Consider the following 20,301-nt stretch of genomic DNA (forward strand, 5'->3'; position numbering starts at 1 on the left):
GGTGTGCGGCTTCACCGTCGCTACGGGGACGGTCGGCGCGGCCGCTTTTTGCTCGCTCGCTCGCTCCATCTGAACGATTTCGTTTTGTAGATGACCCACTTGAGCGTGTAGTCTCTTCCTGTGCGCGAGCGTCGCTGAAATTTCTTTTAGGATGCAATCGTGCGCAATCGTCTGATTAATCTCCGCTTCTGGCGCTATGTGACCCATTTGGCGATATTTTTCAGTTATTTCTAATGTTCGCTGCTTTATGAGAACTGCTTGTTCGGCTTCAATGTTACTCACCTAAAAAGTGATACTGAATTAGTAACGACACAGTGAAGATGTGACATGATATTGGAGACACTGTGCCAAGGTGCGAATAGCCTTACCTGCGCTTGTAGCTTGCTCGCTTTACTCTGCAGCTCCTTGTGCCTGCCGACGATTTCCTTTGCCTTCGCCAACAGATCCACTGTGTTGTTGGCGTGTATGCCCAGTTCACTCATGCGTGCTTTCAACAAGGCAACACTGTCGCTGATCAATACGTTGATCTGTTTGTCCAATTGACTCGCGCGTGACTTCAATTTTTGATTCCTTTCCTGTTAATACAAGAACAGCGTTTTAGGAATTTTGTTAAGGTATCAAAACACCGGTTACCTCTCAGTACACGCGGCAGTAGCGGCGTGACCCGGACAGTTCCAATGGACAAACGTATTCCTGGTTATAGTATTATCGGACGTTCAGCATATAGTGAGTAGTCCTTTCATTTTGTTTCTGAATTATAATGTGTATAGATAGAATAAGACAACATTCTCATATAGAGGTTAGGATTAGAATTTATATGAAAATTAAAATTTAAAAAAGGACAGGTAAACAAAAAAAATGGACTTGCTAAACAACACATATTTTTAAATAAATCTACTTAAGGACATAACCGTAAGAGGTATTCTCATGCCGATTTTTAGCCGTAATATTAATAGGAAAATTATGTAAACAAGTTATTCTGATTAATATTAATGATTTAATTTTCATTCATTAAATGTATTATCAACATATACGTCAGATGTTATTCGGCCGTACAGTCAAATATTTCAACGGTTATAATATGTTACATTAAAAAGAATTCAGTTTCACGTTATTGGTGTTTGAATGACACTTTAACACGATAACAAGAAGCGACACACACTGACTACCCAAGTTTAGGATTTTAATAGTAAGAGGATTAAAATAACAAAAGCGTATTGTACTTTAAATTCAAATCACTGTCTACATATGTAACTTTCCAACTTGCACTACATAGTTAGAAACTAAAGCTAATAATAATCAATTTCAACATCACCATAGCTCTAAATTGTTTAATATAATTTTGATCTTCATGATTTTTATTTCAACCATATACCATAGAACTTGGGTCACGATTAATTATTGCGTTAATTACTATGTTACATGATAATGTAGCTTTTTAATGTTGAAAGAATATCTTAAATCGGTCTAGTAGTATTTGAGTAATTTCAATACCTACAAAAATCCAAAACTACAAATCTTTCCTCTTTATAATATTAGTATAGATACTACACTTCGTAAAAACGCATTTTGTACTAGTGAATCCGTACAAAGTGAAGTGCAAAATAAACAGAAAAACATTAATATAATTACCTTTTCCTTTTCGATCTGATTGCGTACATCTCTGGCGTACTCGGGCGTGTTGAGGCGCTGTATGAAGGCGAGGTACTGGTCGCGGAACATGTCCAGCAGCAGCTGCAGGCTGTAGGGCGTGTGCGGCGAACGCGGGATCTCCAGCTCCGAGTGCAGGCGCTCCGCCGGCTGCAGCTGCACGCCCAGCGCCGACAGGCGCTGCCCCACGCACCCCGGCGGCGGGGCCGTCACCTACCCCCATACAAACTATTCATACAACGCATTTATACCCGCATAAATTCTATCGAGATTTACAAAATAACCAATAAAAATTGTAACCTAAAAAGTAATGTGTTAAATCTTAGAAATAAATCAATATTATATAGTAAAGTATTCATATGTAGTAAGCACTGTGTAAATTTTTATAAACATTATATAGATGACAAAATAATATGTCTATTACATCTTTGGCAACCCTACTGTTAATCGTTACGAAATAATTTGAAATATTATAAGCATATATTCGTCATGCTGGCAACATTGAATCCTAACACTGATGCTATCCTTACATGAAATGAACGAAATATTCAGTTGCCGCCTCGGTATATACTCCTCGGTATGTGTCACCTCAAAAATCTATATATAATAAATGTTAGAAGCATTTAAACCAGACGATACCTACAAAATGCAACCTGCAAGGTGATTTTGTTAATGAATTTCATAGTTCTAATTTAAACAGGGTGTGAAGATTTTAGAATTTGCTGAATAACTTAGTGATAACTTGTAAATAACTGCTATCGAGTATTTAATTTGTAGATCATTATCTCCATCAAAATCTTACTAGCATTTTAACTAATTTACATCATTTAGAAACTATATCTAATTATGACATATATAAGCTAAGAAAAAAATAAATACATCTTTACATATATTACATCTACTACTACCAAAATATAACCATGATATATAAAATAAATAATATTTTAAATAATTACATTAATAGATGTAGCGCGGCAACATAATTTACTTATGAATCGCTGATAAGCGGAAAGCGAAAAAATGGACTGTCTAAATTTATTAAGAAATTATTTTATATTGCAAGAACCAAAGAACAGCGATAATCCATAAAGTATTAAATATAAACATGTTTGTATAGCAGCATTAAGCATATAAAAATTTAATATAAGTGCCACCCTTTTCTTTTGACTTTGAAGAATCGCTGATCAGCCTTGCCATGCAACAATACCTAATTTAGTCATAATAAATGAAATAAAAAACACTACAATAAATTGGTATTAATGAGTATTTCCTCGATGTTAGTCTGCGCCTGCGAATTTTTCGTGCTATTTTCTACATGCTTATCGCTTTACCGGACATTGCCATACAACGAAGGAAGAGATATGTCAAACCCTCGGGCGTTCCTCTGTGAAGAGCACCGACCTCCAACCTCCTGAGCACCTTTGAAGCATCAACTCACTTTATCAAGTAAAGTTAATGGTCATCAATAAATACATGTAACCCGTCAGATGCTGCACACATAAATGTCTTTCGAAAACTCCTCATTCAAATATGTAATGCTGTTGATCAATAAAAAAGTTTGTAAGCATTATATGTCTAAACCAATAAAATAATTTCTGCTGTCTTAAAATACTATAAATCACCTAACCAATAAATTTCAATGACAACAACTTTATTTATATAATCATAATATAAATATGTTTCTTTTACTAAATATTACAACAACTTAACACAGAACCTAGTGTTTGAAATAGCTTCCGTTTAGGCATTATTTAATAAGTAAAAAATTGTGCACGAATAATACGGTAGATACAAAACATAATGTGTAATGAAAACTGTTTGTATGAAACAAAGACATATCTGGTCTTCTTGTATGTATGTGTACGAGTGTAGTGTTGTGTTGTGTGAGTAGTGTAGTGTTGTATGTGTGTCCGACTGACCGTGCCGTTGTGCAGCGTGGAGGCGAGCGTGGTGGAGTGCAGCAGGTCGAGGCCGGCGATGGCGGCGGGCGCGGCGCGGCGTCGCTTGGCCCGCGCCGCGCGCCGCCTCGCCCCGCCCGCGCTCGCGCTGCGCTTGCCGCCCGTGCGACGACTGCGGTCTGCAACACCATCACAACATTCTCATAATCTGTTTAACCTCTTTATATTTCTCACACAAATATTTGCATGAGCTGTTCCCGTGCAGCTTCATGCGCATGAAATTATAAACAATTTATTTTATTATTTACATTTGTCAGATTCTTAATTGTTAATGGCAAAATTCAAATGCACATATAACAATAAAGACCTTTGACACTAGGTAACAATTACATTATCATAACCACCTTGCTTCCTTGATGTTGCCAGCTTGTAATTTTTGTCCCTTTCCCGCATGAAGGTTTTTCCAAATTATTTACACCCTTAGTGTAACTGCGTAAAATATGTACCCTTAAGCATGTCGTAAGGGCTTTAATAATAAAGATTTCTTCAAAAATATACAGTAATTGCTAACATCGTACATATCTAAGTAATGTGCATTAGATTAGTATAGTATAGATGGTGTATACTGACTGGTGTCCGCGGAGGCCCAGGGCGCGCCCCACTCGCGCGGCGCGGGCTCGGGGCCGGGCGGCGCGTCGTCCGTGCCGCTCGACTCCTCGTCGCTCTCGTCGCTGGAGCGCCGCGCCGCCCGCCGCTTCGCCACCGCCGCGCGCGCTCGCGTCCTGCCATTCTCTCCCCTGAATATACAAACACTTTAAGTAATACATGTTTTGATGCATGTAAAGTAAGTTTATGTATGAACAGGTATCGAGAAGTATTGAAGTGTGTGTTGTGTGTGTACCTGACGGCGGGGCGCGGGCGGGCGACCTTCCTGCGGCGCTCGGGCAGGGAGCCGGTGCTGTGGTTGCTGTTGCCATTGAGCAGGTCGGGCGTGGGCTGACGCGTCGGCGGCGCGCTTAAGTGCCGCTTGCCGCCCTCGTTGTCATCCGCGCCATTCTGGCAACCCTGCAAATATATACTAATTATAACTACGTCATTTAATACAGATTGATTCATTAATTATTAGCGTATTCATCATAGCGTATTATATCATTATAATAAATTTATTCATTATTAATATTCAGATCATTTAAAATATGTAAATTGTAAGATATTCAATATATAATATAAACATGTCAGTCTAAAAACATGTATATTATTCAAGACCTTAAAGCTGCTAAAAGACACGTCATAACTTATTTGGGTTGTTATTAACTGAGATGAAAGTGCAGAATAGATTTAAAGTTCAAAATATTCTTAGCATTAGGACCACAACAAGTTATAACAATGTCTTCTAACTATAAGCAATATTAAAAAATATAAATTGATTGGAAACAGACCCTTTTGCTGACCTTGAGTTTCGGATTTTTCAGTCTTTGAAAGTATCTCTCCAATTTGGTCCTATCTATTATATGTAAATAGTAAGATACTGGTTTGCCCGTCCACGAGACGGAACCCTTGAGCGGCGACATTTCGCTGACGTGCATGATGGTCCCGATATCGCTCAGATTTCTGTCGGTTATCCTGAAGTTTAGTGGACAGAAGCTCTTCGAGGAGACGATCTTAGCGCCGTCCTTCAGGTCCGCGAACCTCTCCTTTAACTGGTGGTCGACGTGCGGCCCGAACGCGAAGTTGTTCACGAACACGATAGTCGCCGCGTTTATCTTCTCTCTGTGCTCATCCAACAGAAAGTCTCCTTTTATCAACTTGTACTCCCCATACTTCTTGCCGTACCACCTCATCCACATCCTAAAATGCAAATCCATACTCTGAAATAAAGGATGAAAGTAAATGAATGCCTACAAAAAAAGAAAAAAGCTGTGAAAACTCAAAAAAAAGTACAAGTAGTACCTCCGCATATTTGCTAGGCACTTCGGCTTTTTCGACACCCACGCACACTCGGCAGGGCGTCGCTGCGGCCATTTGCAGCACGACCTGCCCGACCCCAGAGCCCAAGTCCACGAACACATCCTCCGCTGTTATATCTATTTGATCGATCATCTGACACACCAACTCGTACGATGTCTCGCCGTAAACCTGGAAATTCAATGACAGTATTTGTAGTAAATAGAATAAAATCGAAGCTTAAACTGGTGTTTATGTCAGACAAACAAACCTCTGGTGAAAAAGGCTCATACTGATTCAGTTTATCTGGGTCGGACACCGCCTGGTTGTACGTTTGTTGCAGAATGTGCTTCAACAAACCGCGCGAAGGATATTTGTTTAGACGTTGAGCTGGCAGTGATGTTCCCTTCTCCTGAAAACAGACATTTTTTTTATCATTATTACTATACTTTTAAGTAAATTCTAAACCTTTACTAAGTTTATAAATAAGTATCTTTTATTGGAGGATTAATTTAACAGGAAGTTGTATTTTAAACATCGATTTCTAAATTAGGAAATACATTTTATTATAGTTATATAATAACTATTTCTCAATGATGCAAAAATAACTGTAGTATTAAACGGAAATACGAGATGAAATCGTAGAAACTAATTTATCAAAGTTGGCCCATTAAGAGTGAACTTTTAAGATTGGCAAACGTAATACGAGCGAGCGGAGTACGTAATAATATTCTTTCGTAGCCTTGACATTGCCGGCATGGCGAAATGACCGATCGATAAACCACTCAAACATAACATTATAGAGACAATGTTGTTTACCTTGGATCCAATTACCTTATGTTTATTTTACTTATTAATTATAGCTTTGAAATCGACGGCAACGCGTTTAATGCTGTATGGCACGCTTTAACGAAATTCATATGTTCGAGAATATTTCTCTTGAAACAGTTTTATATTGTGCTTGCACTATTAAAGTAAAAGGTATATGTAATTGAAGTTTCTTTTTATTTTTAATAATAACTATTACGAAGGCCATTCTTTACAGTTATTTATTAATAATGACATACCAGTAACGTAAACATGTTATTACAATAAAACCGGTTTTGAATTCGGGAAATTGGAAAGTAAGCAAACGTAAATAAAAGTCTACATTGATTTGTCAGTTCTTAGGTTAAAAAATATAATTTGTATAGTTATATAATGTTGACCTAAGTGTATACTAAGTGTAATTCTACCCACGTTACGACGCCGGTGTGTGGGTGAAACATTCATAAACCAGACAAATCCAGTACCACAACAACTTTTTATCACTTAAAACGACATTAAACCAGGACGATGACAACAAAAACTGGGTTATCTACCCTGTCGAAAAAAAATCAGATTAGTACGATAGTTATAGATAGCGGCGACATTTGTAAAAGTTATTACTAATAGCTCAAATAAAGCGTATTCCGGTGGAAAGTGTAGTTTTACGGCATGACGAACATGTTACTACGTAACTAACTGCACGATGCGGAGAAATCAAATGCCGACCTTCGTTCGGCGAGCAAGCCGCTCTACGTAATACTATGTTCTATTCTTATATAGCGTATACACAGCTCGGCTTATCCGAAAGCCGAATGTATCTATTACTATTGAGGAATTTAACGCATTAAATTCAAGGTAGGAATTTGAAAGCCGTCATTATGGACAACGTAGTTAAATATGACATAATCACTAAGTTTAATTCCTGATTGCATACAATTATTATTAACAAGTTTATATTTATAGGGAGAGCGCGCAGACACAATCGACTCTATTTTTTGCGATTACCAAAATAAGCTACTTAATTTATACGGTTACAAAAGCATTTAATTTTTAAAAAACGTCTGTACGCCCTGGCCGTGGAGTTGCGGAAATCGTAAACTACTACTACTAAGTATAATATTAATATAGTAAATGAAAACGGCCGCTTGTCGAGTCCCGGCCAATTGTTTCATAAGAATATTAAGAGAATAGAAACAGTATTTTAAATCTCAACTCAAATGCACCACACGCTGAGCGATCAGAATAAATCTCACAAATAACGCATGTGGAGGTACAAATATGAATAAATTTTGTGTTCTTCTACAGCTAAACAGGGATCTCTAGAATACGATCAATGGCACTTGACCAGTTATGTAGACGATGTGGGAATAGGTCGTTTAAAAAAATACACAGGATATTGCTGCAATCCGTATCCCAGACGTTACTTAATATGAGTGTTCGTTTAGTGGCTCGCTGAAGTGAGATTAAACACCACATGGAAGACAGAAATAACCTGTAGTATCCTATAACGAGAAGAGACTGAAGCAGAAAATAATAGTATACTGCATGGCAATGCCTGAAGCTTGCCTTTCCTTAGCAATAGGTGTTTTTTAGTTCATAATATGTAGTAACGATATTCTTTAAATACGTACCCGGATATCAAGCAATATAACTAATAGTTAACCTAGTAAAGATTTTATGAGTTCAAAAATAAATTTTCCCGCAGCGAGTCGTAGGTATTTTCGCACGCGAAGGTCACGAATAAAGTAGGTCAATGCAATGCAATGCATGATTCTGCTATTCAATGAACAGATTGTTATTGTCAATTGATTGAGATATTTTTATCCAAATATGGTGTTGATTTATTTTTGTTGGTCTTCAATTCATGTATATTATGGCACAGTAACAATAAACATTATACTTATGTAAGTTTATAAACTGAATAAATCATACAAATGCATTAGATTTAGATCTCTATTATACCAGACATAACTAGCCTCTTTTACTTATTTACATTTAAATATAAAACTACGTATTCTTGTTTATGGCATACGATAGATTTGAAATAAATAATTTCGAATTATATGAAGAGGCGATAAAAAAACCGCTCAATATAGAGCGTAGCAATGATACAAGGGGCTTAAACAAATAAATTAAAAAAACACGAATACGCAACGAGAGCGGGTTGCGTACGTAATCGATTGCGGCAACTGGGCTCAAGTCGCGGGCCGGGGGCAGCGCTCCGCCGCGCCCTCGCCTTGTTTGTTTACGTTCCCCGCAACCCGCAGCGTGCGGCCCACAGCCTCTCCATTCATAACGTCGATCACATTTATATAATACCTAGACTAGATATCCCTGTGTACTAACAACCGACATATTACTATTTGCCCTCGCAAAACTATTGGATCTTACGCTACTCGGATCGAAAAACCTATCTCCGTGTAAAAGTAAATTGATGATAAAAGTTTAAAAACATAAAATAGGGAATAACAAGAACTCTTAATAATGATATCAATGTGATTTCACAGATTAAAATCCACTTTTTATCAAAATAGCTGTGACTGAACTATCAATATAAAAATGTTAGGTGTGTACTTTATGAAAAAAAGGTTATATAATCGCAACATAAATGTATGAATATTGTGTAGTTACTACAACAAACTATTAAATCCACGTACACCATCATTTTATTTATGATAATGGTTCGTGTCCGTACAAACTGTTGGCTGAAAATGATTTCTTCCCGCGATAAAACTACCCATTGTTCGTATAATTTATTGTATAAAACTTTGCACTGCATCAAGGTTGTGTCTGTCTAGAATACCTACTTAAATTCTTTGCAGATCAGAAATTAGCCGATGATTTGTCTGTTGTGATTTGAAAATCGCAAAACATTTATTCTTGGATGATTTGTACATAAAATTAAATATGCTCTCTAAATTTATAATCAAATTCAAATAACATAATAAATTAAGATTGCAAAATGAACTTGATAAGTGACTTTAGAGCGACGCTAGCGCAGCCAAAAAAAAGGTCATTAACACTACGTGAGACATTCGCGCCCGCTCAATATTGCGGTCATCGCCCCCGCGCACGACCCGCAACGAACCTCTATCACAATTCGCAGTAGAAATATTTTTAATGATTACATATCTAATCTAATATTATTTATCATCTGGACTCGCGACATCACATTTTATCGAATGATACGCGTTGAATTAGAAATGTTACTGGAACTAAGATTCATGAATATTCAAAGTCGTATATGCATTTTTGAACAATAAGAGAGGGCGATCAAGTTTTCGGGCACGCCTGTCTGCATGCCGAGGTCAATCAACTCGATAATGGACGCTAATGTCAACGACTGAAAGTTTCTAATACAAAAAACTTTCACAAACTATAAAGATGTTTTCTATGGCCGTATCTATGTAACAATAGTTATGAATAGCCTCGCGACGTCTCGCAGCGCCGAGCTCAATTTCACTACTTATTTTATCTAATGTTGGATTAAATTAAGAATGGTAGAATTTAAAGCTCGAATAGGAAAAAAAAATAGATTTGGACGATATTTTATACATCACGTTTCGATTAAGATGATAATCATTACCAACTTGTTTCAGGCATTTATGAATAATGTATTTCAGCAACGTAACACAACGAACAATTTTTCAGACACGAATTTAGCGTTGGAAATTTATGTGTTTAATGTTAAAATTCTTAGCAGATGTTTCGATATCTCAGTTCAGTGTGCATTGTTTTCGGGGTCTAACGATAGCCCGCCATTTTTCTACCTGCTCTCAATTGTTAAACGCTCCATTGATGCTTCGCAGTAGAAAGTTTTAAGGTTTAATTTAACAACCTACGTGTAACAATAACAGTTCTAAAAACGTAGAGACGGTACAGCGCAATCTGTATTGTTTGTTTAGTATTTAAAAGACATTTAAATGTTGGCACTTAAAATAAATCAGGTATACTTTGTTACGAAGTAAATAAATTAAGAGAGTATTACGTTTGAGCAATGTACGCAACTGAACTAAACGGGTTTTTGTATATTTTTAGTAAAACAATAAAACTTAGTCACTACTAGTAAACAAATGTTAATAAACAGCTAACCGCGTAGAAACAGGCGAACACATTAAAATTCGATCAAAACTTGTTTAAGACAAAGTATTACAGTTAGTATGAAATTACCAAATTTTGGTTTTATACATGTGTAATATTGTTGTATATTAAAAGTTATGGGTGTAATTTGGAAGCAAAACGTTCAATTGGTATGCAGCAAAGCAACGTGGTCGTGTACATGTCACATCACATTTCCTACCGCGCGCGGGCAAGGTTACTGACGCGCTCAGTATGCGCATGACATCCATCACCCTGCCTGCCGGTGACATCATCGCCGAGCCTTATTGTAATCTTTTGTTAATACACATTTACAAATCAAATGAGCAACGCTAAACTGTTGCCCTCATTTCGACTAACATTTAAATCAAGCTTTAAAACTAAAACTTGTTTAGGCCCTTCTTCATTATCATCTGCCTGCCTTTGTCCCGCTCACGTGGAGTCGGCGCACAAGGTCTTTCTTACTGTCAATTCATAACATCAAGTATAAAATCTAACTACTTAAAACGAATAACTTTGTTGTCACTTGGTACAGATCGACTTAAAGGGTACGAAAACCTAACAATGAAATGTAGTCATATTATTAAACACCAGAAAATATCTTGCGTCCCTGAACTTATAACTTAACTTCGTCCTCGTTTCAAGCCATCATTGTAGGCCTAATAGCCTAGGAAGAAACAAGGTCAAGGTTAGACCTCCATTGAGTTTTATGGCAACACAAGTTTTATTCTATTTCTAGAAGTTATTATTTTTACTGATAAAACTGTATACAGATTAATTTAAAATGTTGTATAGTTTAATATTACAATTTTGTACAACAGACAATTCTTTGCGGCGTATCTACACGGTCGTTAACCGTAATAACTGTATTTGGGCCAAACCTGAAAGTAGGCACCGTGCAAAAAGAAGCGACTGTTAGACTACTTATCATTACGTTTTATTCTTTGTTGTATGATGACCCCTGGAGGCAACGACAAAGATTTTATCATACTTCCAAAAATTGGCAATTACTAAACTATTTGCAGCAGTCCTTTATTGATATTCTAATATTATATTAGACTAGTGTATAAAATGTGATACAAATCCTGGGTTTGATTACCAAAGAGGACAACTTTATATAAAATATACACGATTCTTCAGAAAAATTACAAGAAAAGTTAGTTCCACAACTGTTAGTTCAACATTACATTGTATTTTAAGTCCGCAATTGACATTTAAAATGTTATTAATGATATGAACGAAGTAAGGACAAAGGTAAATGAACTTCCAAATCATTAAGAGAGCGTCGAATGTACCGAAGACTAAAACAATGCATTCTTCCATAAATACAACTACGCACTTGGCAAGTACAGCGGTAGCGGCTACGTAAGCGATGAGGCATCATTTAAGAACATCTTCCTACACTAAATAAAGAAGGAGCTATAGTTGTACATGTGTGGTGGAATAGTTTCGGGCCTATGATTGTGATGTACTTCGACGGCGCGGTGAGAAATGGTATGCGACGCGTATAAATAGAGTAGCCTCGCGCGGTGTCTGCTGCGGACATCGATCGCTGCGTCCTCGCCAGCGCCGCCATCTTGGCCCTCGTGTCTCCCTCTTGCAGTCGACGAGCCGCCTCCGCCCGCCCCGCGCCGCGCCCCACTCCCCACGCCGCGGCCCCGCGCTGGCCCACATTCACTCTTTCATTTCGCACATGGTACACAGTATGATCGTTGTGTGCACGAGATTGCTGCCCTGTATAAAAGTAGCGTTAAAAAAAAAGTATCTCGCTGTATTATACGTTAAACTGCACACGGTACTAGAGGAAATAGGTCAAGCGGTGAATTATGCGTGTTGTAGATGCGAAATGTTTACAGTTCATACGCAAATAATCTGCGGAGTGTACATCTAGGAAGTGTATAAATAAATAAAGGTGACATTGAAGATGTTTCCGCGACGTGTAAACTATGCCAAGTGTAATGTGCTGCAGATCTTTACAATACAGAAAATAATTATTATGATTACTGTTAGAATAGTTTCATTCTTAAAATAAACATTAGAGTTTTTCATGTCGACCTCACAAAAAGTGTCTCATTTATACTACAAAGAGATAAATATTGATACAGTTTTGAAAAACATATTTTAGTTATATTGAAAGTTTTATCGTTACATTCGGAAACAGTCATTAACATTCGACATAATCTTTACCACCTGTACACATACACGTTTGTCTGGAGAAGTTGGCAAGGTGCTGTTAAACGGCTTTAGATAATCCTTATAAGAATATAGCAATATAAAATGGATCTACTGCGCAATTATTGTTTAGAAACATGATAGTGTAGAGCAAACTGTGTTGCAGCACGTTCCGAAGGTGAACATCGGTACAGAAGTGACCTTCCGAGATAACGAGTACTAATGGCCTGCGATAACACCGCGCCGCCCTAACGCGAACATATATTAAATACAATATTACTTGAATTATTTCTTATACTTAACCATTAATCCATTATTATTACCACTTACAGCGCAGTTTAATTACATACAAGTTATTCAAGTAAAAAAGTATAAAAGCCTGCAAGTTTCATAACAATAGCCAAGATCTTTATAATTAGGTGTTTATAGCGACTAGATACAACCTTGTATTTATCGTTTTCAATAAAATTGCTTCCGTGACTAAATAGACATTGAAATTTCGCCATGCGGGTGCCATTACATAGACTGACAAACGATTGAAAATATTAGTACGCACATTTGTCTCCTTGCATTCTTAAACTATTAATCTGATTGGGATAAAATTGGCAGAGTATTTAAGGCCGTCTCGAAGGTTACTGGCCCAAAAAAATATACAAAACATTATTAGAATAATATTTTCTACTCTTTATCTTTATCACCTCGACACCTCGATATGCGTCCAAATTACTTAATGTTAACTAAACATTTTGAACGACAAAAGCGATTAAATATAGCACTAATTATAGTTCATTGTTTTGTTATGATATACATAAGGTGAAGGGACGATTAGGACGTTGACTTGGTTATATCAATGACAATAAAAATTAATAAATCCAGTGCAGTGTCGGGCTGGCATACGTCATTTAGGATGCCCTTCAAATCGCACTTGTTTAATATTTGGCAAAGAAAGCAGGAAGTGTGATAGTAGAACGCTCGCTTCAAGGACACTTAAAACACTTTTGTAGAGTTATTCGAAATTATAGGTATGCTGTGAATAACGTGGTAATAAAACTATTGGGATCAGCATAATATCGGTTTATCAATTGGATAGTTTAATTCCCAAACTGAGTAAGCATTAATGTATATGGAACCTAATATTGACATTAACCCTGCATCGACATTCCAATAAAGTACTGTTGATCACCACACCATAAAAATTACAAGAAAGAAAAAAGTATTAGGTACAATACTTACCAATGCGACGACGGAATCGATGGCTCGGTTGAATCTGTCGCAGAGAGCACGCATGCTCTCGTAAGAGTGCGTGTCATAGTCGCACAAGATGTGCTTCTCCAGCGCAGCCTTCAGCTCCGGCAAGTCGTCGCACACCCATCTGTTCAAACATTTAACATATTTAACTAAATAATAATAATAGATACGTAGATAGAACTGGGAATACATCTTAAATTCCATGTTTCCTAAGTAAATAAATATTATTACGATTTATTTTACCACTTGCATAGCAACATAGGATAGACAATGAAGTTTGTTTTAAACAAATCATGACATCGTGTATTTTTTTTATATCATAAGGTGGCAGACGATCAAGCGGCCACCTGAATCCGCCAAAGTAGCGAAGCGAACGCTGCCTATAGACATTCGCAATAGCGGATGCGTAGAATACCCTAGATCGACGGAGGAGGAGACGCACATAAAGAGGATGTTTCTCCTTTTTATGCGTTTCCTGCACCGTAAAATTGAAGTTCCCTTCCCATCCTTTTAGTATAGGGAACAGGGTGGGAAGGAAAAGGGACTGACGTTCGGCCTCCGGTACCACAGTCATCAAAGGAAACGCGGAATTGCTTCCACTTCGCACCTAGCTTGTTTGTGGTCGTGGTATTTCATAGAGCGAGCCGACCCATTCGTGCGAAGATGTTAAAGCGGGCTCTACCACTGTTAAGCTGTTAAGTTTAATGGATTGTGAGAGACAATTATATACGTAGGAGCCATCGTTTTTTGCTATAACTAATTGTATTTTATGTGTAATATTTTTTAACCATTAGAGTTATATGTTCTTGTTGGGTTAGCTGCATTAGTTGCCGTTTTTATGGAATAGTAGCAGGTGTTCGGGGCGACGGCAATAGATTAAAATCAGCTGTAAAATAACGGAACTTGACTGCGCTCTGCAGTTAAAGGTGTTCACCTTAAACTTTCCAAGATGAATGGCTCGCGTTTATTAATAAAAATGTCTTTAGAAACAAAGAATGATAACATAAAGCCGAATTTTAGTTGTTAAAATCTGTATTATAGACTACCAGTAAGACTGCCGGTGATCGAACAGCTTAACTTTAACATAATCGATGTACAGGAAAGTGATAAAGGATTAATATATAAATTCGAGTTGAGCATTCTTTATCGAGTTTCAAGGTCACGAAATAAGAGTGAACGCGTCCGGTCGAGGAGAGGTCGCAATGTCGGGCGGAGCACACAGCCCCCGCGATCCCGCCGCCCGGCGCCCGCCCGGGACTGCGGCTTCGGGCTGCGGGTCAACTTGCCAAACAACTTCTCATTTCCGACGTGCGAGACCAACTCATCCTTTTTTCCGTTCCATAACATAAGCCAAAAATCGAACGTTTTGTTTGATAGAATAATTTATGACTTATTTAGATTGACTCATAAATAATTTACGTAGTAACAATTTTTTAAGTATCAGTCAACATTACAAATTGAAATTGTATACTTTCTAATGCATATTTTAATAAATTACAATTTTTAAATCAATACTTTTGTTAAATGCGTCACCGGGTTTAATTGCTGCGGCGATACAAGAATGATAATTAACAGACGAAATATCATTCGGTCGGCCATTGCCCCCGGCACACACGCGCGTCCTTCGCTCTACCTGCAGCCTGCACTGATGCAACTAGTTGACAGTAACTAGAGCACAATGTCAATTAGAAAACACAAGTATAACCTACCGCATTGTTTAACAACAGGTTTATTGCAATTTTATATGTTATTTATTTATTTTTGTACATATTAAAATAACACCAAAAACTACTGGGCTGACATTAAAAATTCATTATCATTCATTATCAAATGATATTATTCATTATTTTTAAATTTAACGTGTACGAAGTCGCGACCAACAGCTAGTATCAAATAAGATTTTATTTTAAAAAATGTGTACCTAACACTGAAAATAAATTATTTAATAATAGACAATACATGTACAGAGTGTAGTTTGCATCTATATTATAACAACGCAAAGTAGTATTTTTATACAACTATAGAATAAAAGAAGTCTTTCTTGTTTTGAATATCAAAATAGGACATGTAGATTTTTCACCAACACGCTTACGGTACAAATGTTGCAATAATGCTGTTTGTTCAGTTAACAAGTAAGGCATTAGGTCATGTTGAATAATGATTCATAGCAACTAGTCAAGTAGCCTACTTTTTGCAATAAATTAAGAACAATTGCAATTATGAAATTAAATACCTTCCTATCTACTAACAATTTTTCTTTAAAGTTTCTAAACTGTATTAAACTAATTCTTTAACAACATGGAAATTACACATCTTAATAGTGAATTTTTTAAGCATTACAGACATACATGCAATAAGGTGATTTCCAAATATCTATGGCAAAGTATTTATTTTTGGGGGATAGATTTTTAGGAGATATTTATTGAGTTATTGTAAATACATTTTTTTAAATCAAATAATGTAATTAATTAACACCTTACCTTATAGTTTCTACTATTTCTAGTGCGCCATCGTGCTTGTCCTGAAACAAGGAAATGCCACTTTAGACATACATACAAGGTGGTGGCCTATTTATATACATTTTCAATCACTTAAAATGTGTTTTACCTCTCTAAAATTGAAATAAACTATAGTAACTTATATTGACTTTGATTTTTAATAACAAAAATTATAATAATGAGGAATAATAAATTACATTGTTCCTTAACTTAGTTTTTAGATTCTTGCATATTGTATCTACTACTATTACTAAAACTGAATTGTTAGGAAAAAGTATTAAAAAAAAACAAAGAAAAGTAAGAGTATTTTTAACTAGCTAAACTAACTTTGTTTAAACAATGGTTTATAATAATTATATGAATTATTTCAGAGAGACCAATATTTACAAACTGAAAAATTAATCCCATTGATGTTCTATATATTTAAACTACTTTCAGGAGAACATGTGTGACATTTTTATATGTACTATTCTGTTTGGAAATCACTATTCCATAACTGCAGATTTCAAGATCATAGTTCAATTCCTCACTAGAGTAAAAGACAGGTGCATTATTAGTTGACAAGAATGTTTTTTTTCCAGAATCTTGATAATATTGGTTTTATAAATTAGCAAATACAAACATATTACCTTCAGTTCGGGACACCAATTCACTGGTTAGCTTTAATTCTAATAGATTCAATATTAGTTTTCACATGATAATATGAAAAGATGCCATAGGGACAAACTATTATAGACTACCCTCTAGATATAAAAAAATGACAGATAATTGAATACTTTTATACAATATATTGGTTATGTTAATATTAACCTGTTGCATCTTCAATGTTTTTATGTAGCAGATAAATATTGCAAAACCTTAATCTGATAAATCAATTGATATTTACTATAATAGATATCCAAAACAGTGTTAAATATTTTTATTTGCTCTTTAATAATTTAAATGTCTATTTTGATGAGAATATATGATTTGTGCAACAGGTTAGTACTCAGCAAAAATATTTTCACACCAACTTAATGAAAAATTAGGTCAAGGGTATCATTTGTATTGAATACATAAACTATGTTTGTAGAACTATAGTATATTTAAATGTCATGAAATCTAAGAGTGTTATAAACGTTTTATATTGTTAACTATATTGTATACTAAGCAATAAACAAATCAAACAATTGCTCACTTTCAATTAGTATATTTTTTAATGATTATGATTAAAATAAATCACCTATTAAATGTAAATTAAACAAAATGTTTGCAACAAAAAATGGATACAAAGCATAGTATACTACTTATCTTCAGTAATATTCACATAAATTTGTTTACCCCTACCATAGTTGGTAGTTAAATATGTAGTAAATAGTAAACTATAAACACTTCCTGATACTAATAATAAGGATATGATAGAAATAGATCTTTGTCAGCAAAACCCAATAAAAATAAAAATATAACCCATTAAGTAACACAGTTCTGACACCTGATACCACATTTACACATACATAGTATGGAAGTGTAAAATGTAAATAAATGACGATTGAAGACTACGCAACAGTGTGTACATATCTAAAAAAAAGCCGACACCTTGACAAAACACGAGGTCAATACACTCTGCACTACCCATGTGATGTGAGCAATACCATATAAACTTTCTGAAATCTCCTACCCACAGAATATATGTACGATAATACTGTAAGGCCTATTAGTATTATTTATACCTTCTAATTATGTAAGATACTAAAAACAAAACGTTAATCACGTTCAAAGATTCATAATTCTAACTTTACTGTGTATGTTTCGCAGTAAGAAGTTGTAACAACAATAGATTTTACGAGTTCCTCTAATGTTTTGACTTTGTTTTTATATCACAACAACTTGTTTTTGAAACCCTATAATTCAAAATATAAGTTTCTTACCGAGCCATGACCCGATGTGAGGGGCCATGTATAAACAACGGGTTCCGCGCCTACAGGAGAGTGCAAGCGTAAATCCAAAGCCATTATAGGATAACCACTGCATTAATGCACGCTATTTTCACTTAAAAACTAATATTATCACTAAAAACACTTGATATTAACATAATTTCACTGCACTTTCACACACACACACTCCGAACAACTAGGCTAGACGCCATGTTGAAAATATATTACCAATCAAATCATGGCCACTTTTCAGTGTTGACATGAGTTTTCGTTTTTTGGTAGTTTAGTAGGTGTGTTATGTTTGTATTTTAAGACAAGGGAGAGTAAATAAAAATCAAATGACTGGTTAGTATTTTTAATTTAATCCATATAAACAATTTTAAATGAAAACTGAATGAACATAACTTAAAAAGTTAATTTTCTGCGGGATTTCTCTATATTATATTTGTGTCGTAAAACTACTTGATGTATTTGACAATTGTTTTTTAATAAGACGATATAACTTTGTAGCATCGTATCCTCTATTTGGGAAGTAAATTTTACTAATTCAGTACTTCGATAAAATATCCCCTGATGTACACCATCATCAAAGTTCTGCATGTGAGTAATTTCTTTACATAAAGATAAATAGTTATAAGCGGGCAACAATTTTTAATAATACTTATTTAGGAACAATGTTTTGTGGCTATTGGCTAATACCAAAATAAATCAAAGTTAACGCACTGCTTAAGTTATATCGTCTCTATCACGATATGATAAATGTTGTCCCAATGAATTAATTGTCAAATCGATCAAGTTATTTCAACTTTTCAACAAGCACAATTAATCCAAGAAAACAAAACATGTCCCAATAAACATAGTCATCGGATTTGCTCTATAAATTGGTGGAGTTAATCCGTCAAAATAATTGTAAATAATGTCAGATTCAGAAGAGGAATCTGTGAATGTTCGAAATTATGAAGAAATCGCCAAAGAGATTGAGCGACGTAAAAGAAATCCTGAGACATCTGGGATGTTTGTTTCTGGATGGGACGATGCTGATCAAGACGTAGACATTGTGAAAAATCCAAAAGGTGTGTAGTCAACCCCTAGTTGCCATCAGCCCAATGGGAAAAAATCCCATTAAACCCATAAATATTATTTATCATCCTTCTGATCGGTCCTACACAGTCTTCATATACTCACAAACTCACACTCTTTACTTTTTAAATAAATAACATTACATATCCCAGTTTTTATATTATTTTTAGATGATCCAGTTGATTATGTCTTATGGGCAGCTGAAAATGGAGAATTAGATGTTTTAAAGGAAATCATAAAAACTAATCCCAGTCTAGTGCATGTAAGCGATTCAGATGGTTATACCCCACTTCACCGTGCCGCATATGGAAATCATTTAGCTTGTATTTCATACTTGCTGAGTACAAGTGCAAAAGTAATTGCAAGAACTGAGGTAGGATGGACCCCATTACATTCCGCATGCAATTGGAATAATTATGTAGCTGCTGCAAGGCTATTAGCAGCAGGAGCTGATCCAGCTGCTTTATCTGATGGAGGTAATTGAAAAATGGTCTAATATCTAATGTTATTCTGTAAAAATAATAATTGTATATTATTTATTGTTGCAGAACAAACACCATTGCATTTAGCATCAGCTCTAAGCCATAGTAAATCAACTTTAATTTTATTATTATTAAGAGAAGACATTGTAAATATTGCTCAGAGAAAAAATAAATCAAATGAAACACCCGAACAACTTGCTCGTGGTCATGGAATTTATGGTCCTTTATTTGAGATGGCACTGCCAGCGGTGAATCATATAAAATCATTGTCATTTACTTGCAATCCATTTTTTAGATGAATAAAAGATTCATGTAATATCTTGCCTGGATAAATTTATTTACCGTCAATGTTTACATGAGATTCAAGTAAGGAATCTTCTTCCAAGTATTGTAAGTATACATTAGCATATTCAGGTTGTCTTCATTCAAGACTCAAGAGTTACTAACAAAGATTTTTAATTCAATCTATTATTAGTGTAATCTCAAATGCTAACAAAAAAATATTTTATGT

At 35.5% G+C, this 20,301-nt stretch overlaps 2 protein-coding genes across 3 annotated transcripts; one reads left to right on the forward strand and one right to left on the reverse strand.

Annotated features, from left to right (window-relative positions):
* Positions 1-18,435, reverse strand: LOC106100322 (histone-lysine N-methyltransferase, H3 lysine-79 specific; the record flags this gene model as incomplete). Its single annotated transcript, XM_013279145.1, has 12 exons — positions 18,223-18,435; positions 16,298-16,338; positions 13,803-13,941; positions 5,764-5,904; positions 5,499-5,684; positions 5,000-5,416; positions 4,450-4,613; positions 4,179-4,345; positions 3,570-3,727; positions 1,633-1,863; positions 369-575; positions 1-282 (listed from the first exon to the last, which is right to left on the reverse strand). Coding segments are annotated over exons 1-12 (2,217 nt in total), but the record flags the coding sequence as incomplete, so codon positions are not given.
* Positions 18,436-18,721: 286 nt separating this feature from the next.
* On the forward strand, positions 18,722-20,113 carry LOC106100604 (ankyrin repeat domain-containing protein 49-like). Of its 2 annotated transcripts, XM_013279527.1 has the most exons (4): positions 18,722-18,828; positions 19,152-19,301; positions 19,479-19,784; positions 19,857-20,113. In XM_013279527.1, exons 2-4 carry the CDS (start codon positions 19,241-19,243, stop codon positions 20,087-20,089), a joined length of 600 nt encoding a protein of 199 aa, XP_013134981.1. In that variant the 5' UTR covers positions 18,722-18,828; positions 19,152-19,240; the 3' UTR covers positions 20,090-20,113. The 2 variants fall into 2 exon arrangements, with proteins under 2 accessions (XP_013134981.1, XP_013134980.1); XM_013279526.1 differs by lacking the exon at positions 18,722-18,828 and having other exon boundaries at positions 18,886-19,301.
* The last annotated feature ends 188 nt before the right edge of the window (positions 20,114-20,301 follow it).

This window comes from Papilio polytes, unplaced genomic scaffold (assembly GCF_000836215.1).
Source record: "Papilio polytes unplaced genomic scaffold, Ppol_1.0 DF824047.1, whole genome shotgun sequence".
Lineage (NCBI taxonomy): Eukaryota > Metazoa > Arthropoda > Insecta > Lepidoptera > Papilionidae > Papilio > Papilio polytes.

Bases quoted from the DNA above. Each gene is read 5' to 3' on its own strand.
- LOC106100604 (XM_013279526.1), top strand. From the start codon at position 19,145: ATGTCAGATTCAGAAGAGGAATCTGTGAATGTTCGAAATTATGAAGAA. The intron at 19,302-19,478 runs GTGTGTAGTCAA...TATTATTTTTAG, and splicing joins CATTGTGAAAAATCCAAAAG to ATGATCCAGTTGATTATGTC. The intron at 19,785-19,856 runs GTAATTGAAAAA...TTATTGTTGCAG, and splicing joins AGCTGCTTTATCTGATGGAG to AACAAACACCATTGCATTTA.